Source organism: Haematobia irritans, chromosome 5 (assembly GCF_050003625.1).
Source record: "Haematobia irritans isolate KBUSLIRL chromosome 5, ASM5000362v1, whole genome shotgun sequence".
Classification (NCBI taxonomy): Eukaryota; Metazoa; Arthropoda; class Insecta; order Diptera; family Muscidae; genus Haematobia; species Haematobia irritans.
The window spans coordinates 172,405,942-172,418,282 of NC_134401.1; the positions used below are offsets into that span (position 1 = coordinate 172,405,942).

The following is a 12,341-nucleotide window of genomic DNA, read 5'->3' on the forward strand; positions in this document are numbered from 1 at the left end:
TTCTGTGTGGGGGAAGCTTTTTTTCTGGTAGGTTGCCGAAAGGGGGCGGGGGGAGGGTCAAAACAATAGCAAGCGACGCGCTATATTTTTATCGAGAAATAACCGGCCAAGATAAGATAAGACCATCAATGGAAAATGAATGGATGGGTGGATGGATGGAATGAATCGCTGTTATTGGAATGCCATAGCCCATTTGGGTGAACCAAGTTAAGCGAATATTAGTATTGATTATATTTCCCCAGCAGGTGGAGGCAAAACCGAAGACAAACGAAACAAAAGTAACTCAACTTTAACTGCCAAAGAATTCCATCGAAGTTAATCAAAAAGAATAGAAAACGGAAACGAAATTGAATCATCCAGACAGCAGTATGGTAACGACACAGGCCAAAATGGCATGGGCCATAATGGTCCTGCTAATGATGCAGGCTCTGGTAATTGCCTCGGCAGAAAGTTTCGATTTTCTTGGCGATAATGTTGACGATATCGAACGATTTTGTTATCCTGAGAATTACAAAAATACCCGCCAGTCCTGTGAATGTAGCAATGAAAGTTCCCCACCTTGGGGTTTGCGCGTAGTGAATGTGGACTGCAGTTTTAAGAATCTCAAGACAAAGGATTTCTCCGAAATGCTTCCTTTATATGTGGATCGTTTGGATTTAACCTGGAATACTTTGGAAAGAGTCCCCGCACTGGCCAGTGATACCCTGCGTTTGCTGAACTTAATGCACAACAACATTTCCATGATTTTAAGTAAAAATTTCATAAACATTGGCAATTTGCAAGAGCTTTATCTTAGCTGGAATAGCATACAATCGATTGAGGCGAATGCCTTTGATGGTTTGGGTTATCTTCAGGTATTGGATTTGTCCCACAATAATCTCCATCAATTGGCCTTTCAAATATTTGCCCCTTTAAAAACGTTGGAATCTTTATCCATGTCCTGGAATCGTGGCCTCAATCAAACCGAGGGTATACAAGAATTGGATTTCTATCAAACTTTTGGAGTCAATGTTAAACTGAGATCTTTGAAATTGGAAGCCTGCAATCTCGGCAATATATCTTTACCTCAGCAAGTCCCCCTTAAGGAGTTGGATTTGCGACGTAATCTCTTCACAGAAGTTCCAGGCCATTTACCCTCAACCCTGGAAAAAATTGATCTGAGTGAAAATCTCATGGTGACTTTCTCGGAAAATGATACTAAACATTTAAAGCAAATTCACGAGCTATATATGGAGGATATGCCCCGTCTACAGACCATAGAAGAGAACTCGTTTGTCCCTTTGCAATCTTTGGAAAAAATCAGTTTTCAAAACAGTCGTGGTCTATCGCATATACATGGCCATGCATTTGGGGAAAACTCCACTCGTCCTCCCCATCTGCATACAATAGTATTTCGTGGCACTGGTCTTCACACATTCAATTCAACTCTCTCCCCCGTCTTTTTCCAGCTATCCTCGTTGGATCTTCAGGGAGTGCAGTTACATTGCAACTGCAAATTGGTATGGCTTAAAGATCTTGCCCTGGAAACAAATGGCCGTTGCTTTAAGCCATCCCGCTTGCGTGGCATAAGCCTAACCTCTGCCAATTCCAATGATTTCAGCTGTGAACGTTGGCCCCGATGGGTCTATGGCATCATCATCTTGGCTTTGATTGTCCTCTGCTCCGTGGGAATTTATTTCATTGTTATGGGTCTTCGACCCCATGGAGGAGTAACTATGCGACGTAAAGTGGGAGCTGGCAGTCCATATGCTCGGGTGACCATTGAACCGAATCGTCAAGAACATTATTAATTTCATGACACATTTTCTTATTTATTTTTATTTGCACACTAAACCTAGATATAGATAGAGAGTGAGAGTGAGGAAAATATATAAACGTTTAGCTAGTAAGTGTTTTATCTATGTGTGAATTATCTATGTTTTTATTTTTGTATATTAAATAAACAAATCATTTATTTTATACTAGCCAGTGACGTGTCAATAGTGTCTATGAAGATAACAGAATTTTGGGAATGAACAAATTATCAAAAACTGCTTTAAAAATATATTTCTTAGACAATTTATAAAAAAGAAAACAAAATAAAACAAGGGGTGGGAAAAGATAAAATTTATATGGAGAAATTAATATCAAACATTTTAAGATGAAAGAATGGTTATTCCAATATCTCCTTAAATATGCCACCTAAAGCCAAAAAGAAATTAATTTGTAGCCATTTCTAAAAAAAATTGAACTTTTTATAAAAACATTAAAAATTTTAAGAAGTCGTTTTTGGAATTTTTGAAGTTTTAAACAGTCAACATTCAACTGCTGCGTCAACTTTGAACCTATGAACTTTCGACTTTTTGCAGAATTGTCATAAAAAAAAATGCATCGTACTGGCAATTAAAACTTGTATTTTCGACATTTCCGTTAAAATTCGTTTAGTCATTTTTGACCAAAATTTCACTATTTTGACAAAAAAAAAATTAATCGTAGAATTAAATTGTTCACCCTAAAGGTAAGTATTAAATTCGAGTTTAGCCGCTAAAATAAAAAATAAATCAAATAAAAACAAGTAAGTAAAGTCTAAAGTCGGGCGGGGCCGACTATATTATACCCTTCACCCCTATGTAGGCCAAAATTTGTGTTACCATCGCAACTACTTCACATTTGCTGGAAGCTATATAAAGGAGACAATTTTTTTACTTCTACAAAATCTCTAGAATTAAAATTTAAATCGCCTAACGCTATCCAGTTAATTGGAGGAAACTTCCATTGAAAATAGGTCTACAAATGTGTAACAGTCTACCATATTTCCCCAACTCTGGTGTACGTATATATGGGAGCAATATATAATCTGAACCGATTTTGACTAAATTTGACATGTATAGTTAGAATAAAATTTCTGCTATCTATGCGAAATTTCACGTAAATGGGAGTATAACTTTGGCCCCCCTGGTCATATGAGTGCAAATCGGACGGAAGATATATATGGGAACCATATCTAAATCTGAACCGATTTCAACCAAATTTGGCACAATTACCGATACTACTAAACGTACTCCTTGTGCGAAACTTGAAGCAAATCACGGCAAATCCCTGGATTTTGAGGCCATATAAGTTCAAATCGGACGAAAGATATATATGGCAGCTGTATCTAAATTTCAACCGATTTCAATCAAATTTACCAAGCATTGGTAGAATGTCAATTCTACCCTCTGTGCAAAATTTCACGAAGATCGGTAGTAAACTTTGGCCTCTGTGGTCATATGAGACTAAATCGGACGAAAGATATATATGGGAGCTATATCTAAATCTGAACCGATTTGGCTGATATTTTGCAAGATTTTCGAGATTCATAAAATATTCGGATGTACGGTATTTCAAGAAAATCGGTTGATAAACACGCTAACTATGACAAAATCGGGGATAAATATATATGGCAGCTATATCTAAATCTGAACCGATTTTTTCCAATACCAATAGCGATTGTCTCTGTCCCAAGAAACGGCCCTATGTCAAAATTGAAGACGATCGGACTTAAATTGCGAGCTGTACTTTGTGCACGAAATTACATATACAGACAGACGGACGGACAGACAGACAGACGGACATCGCTAAATCGACTCAGAATTTAATTCTAAGCCGATCGGTATACTAAAAGATGGGTCTATGACCACTATTTCTTGGCGTTACATACAAATGCACAAACTTATTATACCCTGTACCACAGTAGTGGTGAAGGGTATAAATATAAAATGCAGATGGAGAATAACCTAAAGCAACTTCTTATAAAGTTTATATTCTTTAAAATGGATTATTAAAGAAAAGTAATCGTGAAAAATGGCGACTTTAGCGGCTAAACTCCAACTTAATATACACCCTACGGGAAATTGGTGCAAATTGCCACTGATGGACCTATCACAGAACTGGTACCTGTACTCCAGTTATTTGCAATTTTTAAATAGTCGTAATTTATTTATTAAGATTTTAATATCAAGCATTTTCACATTTAGTGAAATAAAATTATCAGAATAACCTATTGTTCAACATATTTCAAAAGTTTTTTTTATACCCTCCACCATAGGATGGGGGTATATTAACTTTGTCATTCCGTTTGTAACACATCGAAATATTGCTCTAAGACCCCATAAAGTATATATATTCTGGGTCGCGGTGAAATTCTGAGTCGATCTGAGTATGTCCGTCCGTCTGTCTGTTGAAATCACGCTAACTTCCGAACGAAACAAGCTGTCGACTTGAAACTTGGCACAATTAGTTGTTATTGATGTATTGCAAATGGGCCATGTCGGTCCACTTTTACCCATATAAACGGATTCCCAAATTTGGCTTGCAATTGCTCTAAGAGAAGCAAATTTCATCCGATCCGGCTGAAATTTGGTACATGGTGTTAGTATATGGTCTCTAACAGCCATTCAGAAATTGGTCCATATCGGTAAATAATTACATATAGCCCCCATAAAAACCGATCTCCCGATTTGGCTTGCGGAGCCTCTAAAAGAACCAAATTTCATCCGATCTGGCTGAAATTTGGTACATGGTGTTAGTATATGGTCTCTAACAACCATGCAAAAATTGGTCGACATCGATCGATAATTACATATAGCCCCCATATAAACCGATCCCCAGATTTGTCCTCCGGAACCTCTTGGAGGAGAAAAATTCATCCGATCCGGTTGAAATTTGGAACATGGTGTTAGAATGTGGTCTCTAACAAATACGCAAGAATTGGTCCACATCGGTCCATAATTCCTATAGAAAATTTTGTCAAAATGTTATTTCTATAGAAAATTTTTTCCAAATTTTATTTCTATAGAAATTTTTTTCTAAACTTTACTTCTATAGAAAATGTTGTCAAAATTTTATTTCTATATAAACTTTAAACTTAGTTATATACGTATTTAATCGACCTTTTTTAGTTTAATTTATACCACGTATGGACTATGTGGTATATCTTACAGTGTTAGGAAGTTTTAATATACCTTGCCATCGGCAAGTGTAACCTCAACCCAAGTATTCGATTGTGGATGACAGTCTTCAGTAGAAGTTTCTACGCAATCCATGGTGGAGGGTACATAAGCTTCGGCCTGGCCGAACTTACGGCCGTATATACTTGTTTTCATTTCGGGTTCGATTGGGATGCCTAAATTGAAACAGATATTTAAGAGTTTGTCCGAGACTGATTCTTGAGGACCTGTCTATGGGGTGCTCCTGCTAAATTGTCCCAGGACGTGTCCTTTGGGATGAGTCCTAAAATGTAAATTTACCCCATCAATGACAAACCCATGTTAAAGTGACCGGTCCTTTCCATACGTTTTGACCAGAACTGGGACTGGTCCATACACACCAGGGACTAGTCCTGTACCGGTTCTGTGGTTGATTCATTTCCCGTAGGGCACCGTCAAAACGAAAATTTTTATAAAAATTGTCAAAATAAATCGAAATTTAATGTTAAATACGATCTTACATATATCCCCTTAAATACACTGAAAAAAATATTGACCTAATATGGACGATTATGCAACTTAAATTTTAGGACTCGAAATTTACGCAATGTTAAAAACAAAATTCTTTAAAATAACGACATTCTAATTAAAAGAAAGATTATAATTCTGGCTTCAAATTTTTATACCCTGCTCCACACTGTGGAACAGGGTTTTATAAGTTAGTGCATATGTTTGCAACACCCAGAAGGAGACGAGATAGACACATGGTGTCTTTGGCAAAAATGCTCAGGGTGGGCTCCTGAGTCGATATAGCGATGTCCGTCTGTCCGTCTGTCCGTCTGTCCGTGAACACATTTTTGTAATCAAAGTCTAGGTCGCAGTTTTAGTCCAATCGACTTCAAATTTGGCACAAGTATGTGTTTTGGCTCAGAATAGATACCTATTGATTTTGGAAGAAATCGGTTCAGATTTAGATATAGCTCCCATATATATATTTCGCCCGATATGGACTTATATGGCCCCAGAAGCCAGAGTTTTACCCTAATTTGCTTAAAATTTTGCACAAGAAGAACCATTAGCACTATAGTCAAGTGTGCCAAATTTTATTGAAATCGGTTCAGATTTATATATAGCTCCCATATATATCATTCGCCCGATATGGACTAATACGGTCCCAGAAGCCAGAGTTTTACCCCAATTTGGTTGAAATTTTGTACAGGGAGTAGAATTAGCATTGTAGCTATGCGTGCCGAATTTTATTGAAATCGGTTCAGATTTAGATATAGCTCCCATATATAGCTTTCGCCCGATTTACACTCGTATGACCACAGAGGCCAATTTTTTGCTCCGATTTAGTTGAAATTTTGCACAGGGAGAAGAATTAGCATTGTGGCTATGCGTGCCAAATTTGGTTGAAATCGGTTCAGATTTAGATATAGCACCAATATATAGCTTTCGGCCGATTTACACTCATATGACCACAGAGGTCAATTTTTTGCTCCGATTTACTTGAAATTCTGCACAGGTAGTAGAATTAGCATTGTAGCTATGCGTGCCAAATTTCGTTGAAATCGGTTCAGATTTAGATATATCTCCCATATATAGCTTTCGCCCGATTTACACTCATATGACCACAGAGGCCAATTTTTAACTCCGATTTAGTTGAAATTTTGCACGGGGAGTAGAATTAGCATTGTAGCTATGCGTGCCAAATTTGGTTGAAATCGGTTCAGATTTAGATATAGCTCCCATATATATGTTTTTCTGATTTCGACCAAAACGGTCAAAATACCAACATTTTCCTTGTTAAATCGCCAGCTTAGTCGAAAAGTTGTAAAAATGACTCTAATTTTCCTAAACTTCTAATACATATATATCGAGCGATAAATCATAAATACACTTTTGCGAAGTTTCCTTAAAATTGCTTCAGATTTAAATGTGTCCCATATTTTTTTTACTAACATTGTATTCCACCATAGTGCATTTGCCGACTTAAATTTTGAGTCTACAGATTTTGTAGAAGTCGATCAAATTCTGTCCAGGTCGAGTGATATTTAAATGTACGTTTTTGGGACAAACCTTTATATATAGCCCCCAACACATTTGACGGATGTGATATGGTATCAAAAATTTAGATCTACAAAGTGGTGCAGGGTATAATATAGTCGGCCCCGCCCGACTTTAGACTTTCCTTACTTGTTTTTCATTAAATTTAGGACCAAATCTTGAAATTTTGCGTACTTCTTTTGAAGTTGTAGTAAGTAAGGCAAATGTTCCTTAGAATAAAGAAAAACATTTTAAATTTAAAGAAATCGTCTTTAACTCAACTGGCATAATGCATTTTTAAATTTAAGGCAAAATCGCTTCAAATAAAGGCTAAGACTTATTTTAAGGATTTGCATCTTTGGTTTAAAGTTTTTTTTGTATTAAGAAAACTGTTTTTACTTTGAAGTACCTGGCATAATTTGGATTTTAAAATTGGAATTTGTTTGTACATAAATACCTTTATTAATATATTGCAAAAAGAGAATAAAAGTTCGATGATTGAGATCAATATCCAATTTTAATTTTATTGATCCTACACCCCAAAAAAAAAAGTGAACCCACCGTGGAAGAAAATGTAGGTTTATTTTAGTAAATTTTAACTAAAATAGTTTTCTAATTGCAACATGTTACAAATAAGTTAAAATTTTTGTCAAATTGAAGAAAATTTATTAAAAATAATTAATTTTTTTCTCTTGTTTAAGAAAATTTCATATGTTGAAAGAAAAAATTGGATTTAAATATTGTTAAAATATCTTTAGCGCTATACGAAGTTCATGACAGGTACAATTTTAGTAAAATTTACTCATTTGAGAGAATTATGAACTCAATTTAAGCAAACTTCTGCCATTTTAGGAAAATATGAACTATTTTATTTTGTGGCAAAATTGTGCACTATAATTGTATACAAATTTTTTTTTGATTTTTAGTTCACGTCATTAAAGTTAGCAAAAAATTATTCAAATAACGAACATTTACTCATATTGTGCAAAATTTAACTAAAATCAACTAATCTTCATGAACTAAAATAAAGTTCAATTGTCATTAGAGCCCCTTTTTCTGGGTGTATATTTAAAGCCAGGGAGGCCCGTAAAAAATGTCTTTATTTTAAAGTAGCCGCATCTTTGGCTCGGAATCAATACCAAAATCCTTAAGGGAAGGTCGAAATCTTTAGATCCAAGTAAACTTTTTTTTGGGTGTATGCATCCTATAGCAAAGGACCCCAACGAAACAATCAAATTTTAAAATAATCATAAATTGTAACGATCCTCAAACATTCAAAAATTTTGTTAATATTTCCAAAAAATCGAAATGTTGACAGGAAAAATTGTTTTTACTTACATCTGCTTAAATATGCGATTAATTCGAAGCCATCCCCAAAATTCAAAAATTTTGTGAAAATCCTCAAACTAACGAGAATTTTTATGTGAAAAAACACATTTTGTTTGAATTTACTTAAATATGCATCCTACAGCGAAAGAGAGGTTGCTTTCTGACCACCTCACCAAATCAAAAGGTTTGTGAAAGTCAAAAGAAAAATACGAAAATATAAATTTTAGTAAGAAAAACTTTTTTACTTATATCCTCTTAAATATGCAACCTAGGATCAAAGAGGCGATTAATTCGACATCATCATAAAAAAATCTAAAATTTTGTGAAAATTTTCAAACAAACAATAATTATACCCTGCTCCACACTGTGGAACAGGATATAAGTTAGTGCATATGTTTGCAACACCCAGAAGGAGACGAGATAGACACACGGTGTCTTTGGCAAAAATACTAAGGGTGGGCTCCTGAGTCGATATAGCGATGTCCGTCTGTCCGTGAACACAATTTTTTTAATCAAAGTCTAGGTCGCAGTTTTGTTCCAATCGACTTCAAATTTGGCACAAGTATGTGTTTTGGCTCAGAATAGATCCTTATTGATTTTGGAAGACATCGGTTCAGATTTAGATATTGCTCCCATATATATCTTTCGCCCGATATGGACTAATACGGTACCAGAAGCCAGAGTTTTACCCCAATTTGCTTGAAATTTTGCACAGGGAGTAGAATTAGCATTGTAGCTATGCGTGCCAAATTTGGTTGAAATCGGTTCAGATTTAGATATAGCTCCCATATATAGCTTTCGCCCGATTTACACTCATATGACCACAGAGGCTAATTTTTTGCTCCGATTTAGTTGAAATTTTGCACAGGGAGTAGAATTAGCATTGTTGCTATGCGTGCCAAATTTGGTTGAAATCGGTTCAGATTTAGATATAGCTCCAATATATAGCTTTCGGCCGATTTACACTCATATGACCACAGAGGCCAATTTTTTGGTCCGATTTAGTTTAAATTTTGCACAGGGAGTAAAATTAGCATTGTTGCTATGCGTGCCAAATATATAGCTTTCGCCCGATTTACACTCATATGACCACAGGGGCCAATTTTTAACTCCGATTTAGTTGAAATTTTGCACAGGGAGTAGAATTAGCATTGTTGCTATGCGTGGCAAATTTGGTTGAAATCGGTTCAGATTTAGATATAGCTCCCATATATGATTTCGACAAAAATGGTCAAAATACCAACATTTTCCTTGAAAAATCGCCAGCGCTTAGTCGAAAAGTTGTAAAAATGACTCTAATATTCTAATACATATATATCGAGCGATAAAGCAGAAATAAACTTTTGCGAAGTTTCCTTAAAATTGCTTCAGATTTAAATGTTTCCCATATTTCTTTACTAAATTGTGTTCCACCCTAGTGCATTAGCCAACTTACATTTTGAGTCTATAGATTTTGTAGAAGTCTATCAAATTCTTCCAGATCGAGTGATATTTAAATTTATGTATTTGCGACAAACATTTATATATAGCCCCCAACATATTTGACGGATGTGATATGGTATCGAAAATTTAGATCTACAAAGTGGCGCAGGGTATAATATAGGCGGCCCCGCCCGACTTTGGACTTTCCTTACTTGTTTTTATATTACAAAATAAATTTAGCTTGAAGCTCCTTAAATATGCATACTACAGTGAAAGAGAGATTAATTTCTGACCCAAAAACTCAAAATTTTTGTGAAAATCTAAAAAAAAACGGAGTTTTAACATGAAACTATTTTTTACTCTTATCCTCCTAAATATGCATCTTAGAGCGAAGAGTATGGGAATTTGTATACATCCCAAAAAAAATACAATATATCTAAATTTTTAGGAAATTGTTATTCTAAGAAATTTGAAATCAACGCAGCTTAAAATGTCATCTGCTCCATGAGAAGTCCGTTGGAAATACATGTGGTCTACTTTGGAATTCGAAATGAGCAGTCTCAATGACTTTCGAATTTTTGGAGAATTTTCAGGGTAAAAAAGAGCTACAAAACTTTTCCCTTTAAATTAAATAAAATCTCTCTAAATTTCAAATATAACAAAGTCGCTTAGTCGTTTTTAAAGATTACTAAAATTCGACTTTGATTATTCCACATTTTCTGAAAAAAAAGTAAATTTTTCGTCCTACTACAAATAGTCCAAAAATACACATTTCTTCTTTAACAAGTAAAACGATGCCTGGGACATGACTTCTTGCTATTAGAGAAAATACATGAATGATAATCAGCTGGCTTTACCTCAGTCATGTTACTTACTATCTATTTGCAAATCTCCAGAGAATTGGTTGTGACATTTTTCCTTTCTAACAACAGATTCCAGTTCAATGAACAAACTGAATGTGCTATTCATTCTTGCTTCTTTTGGCCATATCTATGGATTAAGTTAATATCTGACGTTTAGCATAAATCTGTTTAACTCATAAACATAAATGACAGTGGCAGCAAAAACAAACCCCAAAAAAGGAGGAGAATTTAAACACTGGCAAACAGTCATAGCCGGCCCCCAACTAAGTAATCCCCAAGCGATAATTAAGTCTATAACCACCCCACTAGCTCAATCCCTTTTTCCGTGTTTTCCAAAAACTGAAAAAGGCATTGTAGTGTAATCCTTTGGCTTCATTGTTGCTCATTAAAATATTCCAAAACAACCCCCCCCCCCTCTCTCTCCATGACGAACAAGTTCCTTGTGCTGCCTGTCGTCGACTGAATAAAAAATTGAAATGAAAGTAGTCTCCAGACTAACATTTCGCAGCGAATTCCAATTTCAACTTCTTTTGCATTTGAAATTTATGATTTCTAAATGGAGGAAATTACAGATGCTAAATATTCACCAGCAACTCCTTGAATGGTTGACAGGACTAAATGAAGATGCACAGCAAGGACAAGGATGTTTTCATTTGGGTCCAAAATAGAGAGTAGGAGAAACCCTCCCCCACCCCCTCTTAACCAGAGGTATATTTATTAAATGCATTACACTTTTAGGAATGTGCCCTAAATGTTTGCCTTCAAATTTATGTCTTGGTTAGCAAATGCCAAAGGCTGTTACCCAAAAACAAATGAAACGAAATATCTGTCACAAGTAATCCTTGCGGTTTAAATTTTTCTGTGCGAATTGTCAACCGTAGCTGGAGAATTGAACTCACAATGGCCTACCATGGAGTTTTTGTTACTCTTCAAATGTCATTTAAGGCTTAGACAAGAAGCCCTCTCCATTCCCAACGCATATAAAAACAATTCAACAATTTCCAAAGGTGTCAAATGAAAGTGGAAAATGGGTTAGTGAGTAAGTGAGGCTTTTATTGAATGACACAGGATATAACAAAAAAAAATCCATTAACCATATAGAATATGGGGGTTTTTGAATGATATATTGTTGGTTTTAACTTTGAAATGTATTTACATTTAATGGCATTTTAAAATGTTTTTTTATTAATAATTACAGATGTTATTTATAACACTTTTCTGGCAAAGCAAATGGATGAATGATTTCATTTCAATTTGAATTAATGTTTTTATTTGAATTAAATTAATTAAATTATTTGAATTAAAAATTTATTTTTTATTTGACAAATGATAAATTAAAACCACAAAGGAAACCTATTATATTCCTATTGTCCAGGGGCTTAAAAATTATCTTAAAGTATTCTATGACATTTGTATTTAAGTAAATAAAATTGAAAGTTGTATGAAATGAAATTGAAAATTTAGAATTGTTTTAATTAAAGATGTATGTTTGACCTATACCTATATTACTTTCCTCCCATTGCATTTCTACAAAGGGGGGCTATAACACATGTGTAAAATTAGCGTAATTTCGTGAAACTCAAACTGAAGGTGAAAGATTATCGCACATCGGCAAATGTGTTTACTCAGTTTGGAATAACGTACGAGGTTGTATATTTGCTCATTTTATATTAAAGACGCGTGATACCAATTTTCTTAGTTTTTTTTTTTGCAGCAAATCTTTAATATTAGACAA

At 34.8% G+C, this 12,341-nt stretch overlaps 1 protein-coding gene across 1 annotated transcript; it reads left to right on the plus strand.

Moving 5' to 3' along the window:
* The first annotated feature begins 210 nt into the window (after positions 1 to 210).
* On the plus strand, positions 211 to 1,964 carry LOC142239391 (uncharacterized). Its single transcript, XM_075311174.1, has one exon. The coding sequence runs from the start codon at positions 369 to 371 to the stop codon at positions 1,788 to 1,790; it is 1,422 nt and encodes a 473-aa protein (XP_075167289.1). The 5' UTR covers positions 211 to 368; the 3' UTR covers positions 1,791 to 1,964.
* Positions 1,965 to 12,341: the final 10,377 nt, after the last annotated feature.

What these genes read in the sequence shown, in the direction of transcription:
- LOC142239391 (XM_075311174.1), top strand. Translation starts at nt 369, where the DNA reads ATGGTAACGACACAGGCCAAAATGGCATGGGCCATAATGGTCCTGCTA.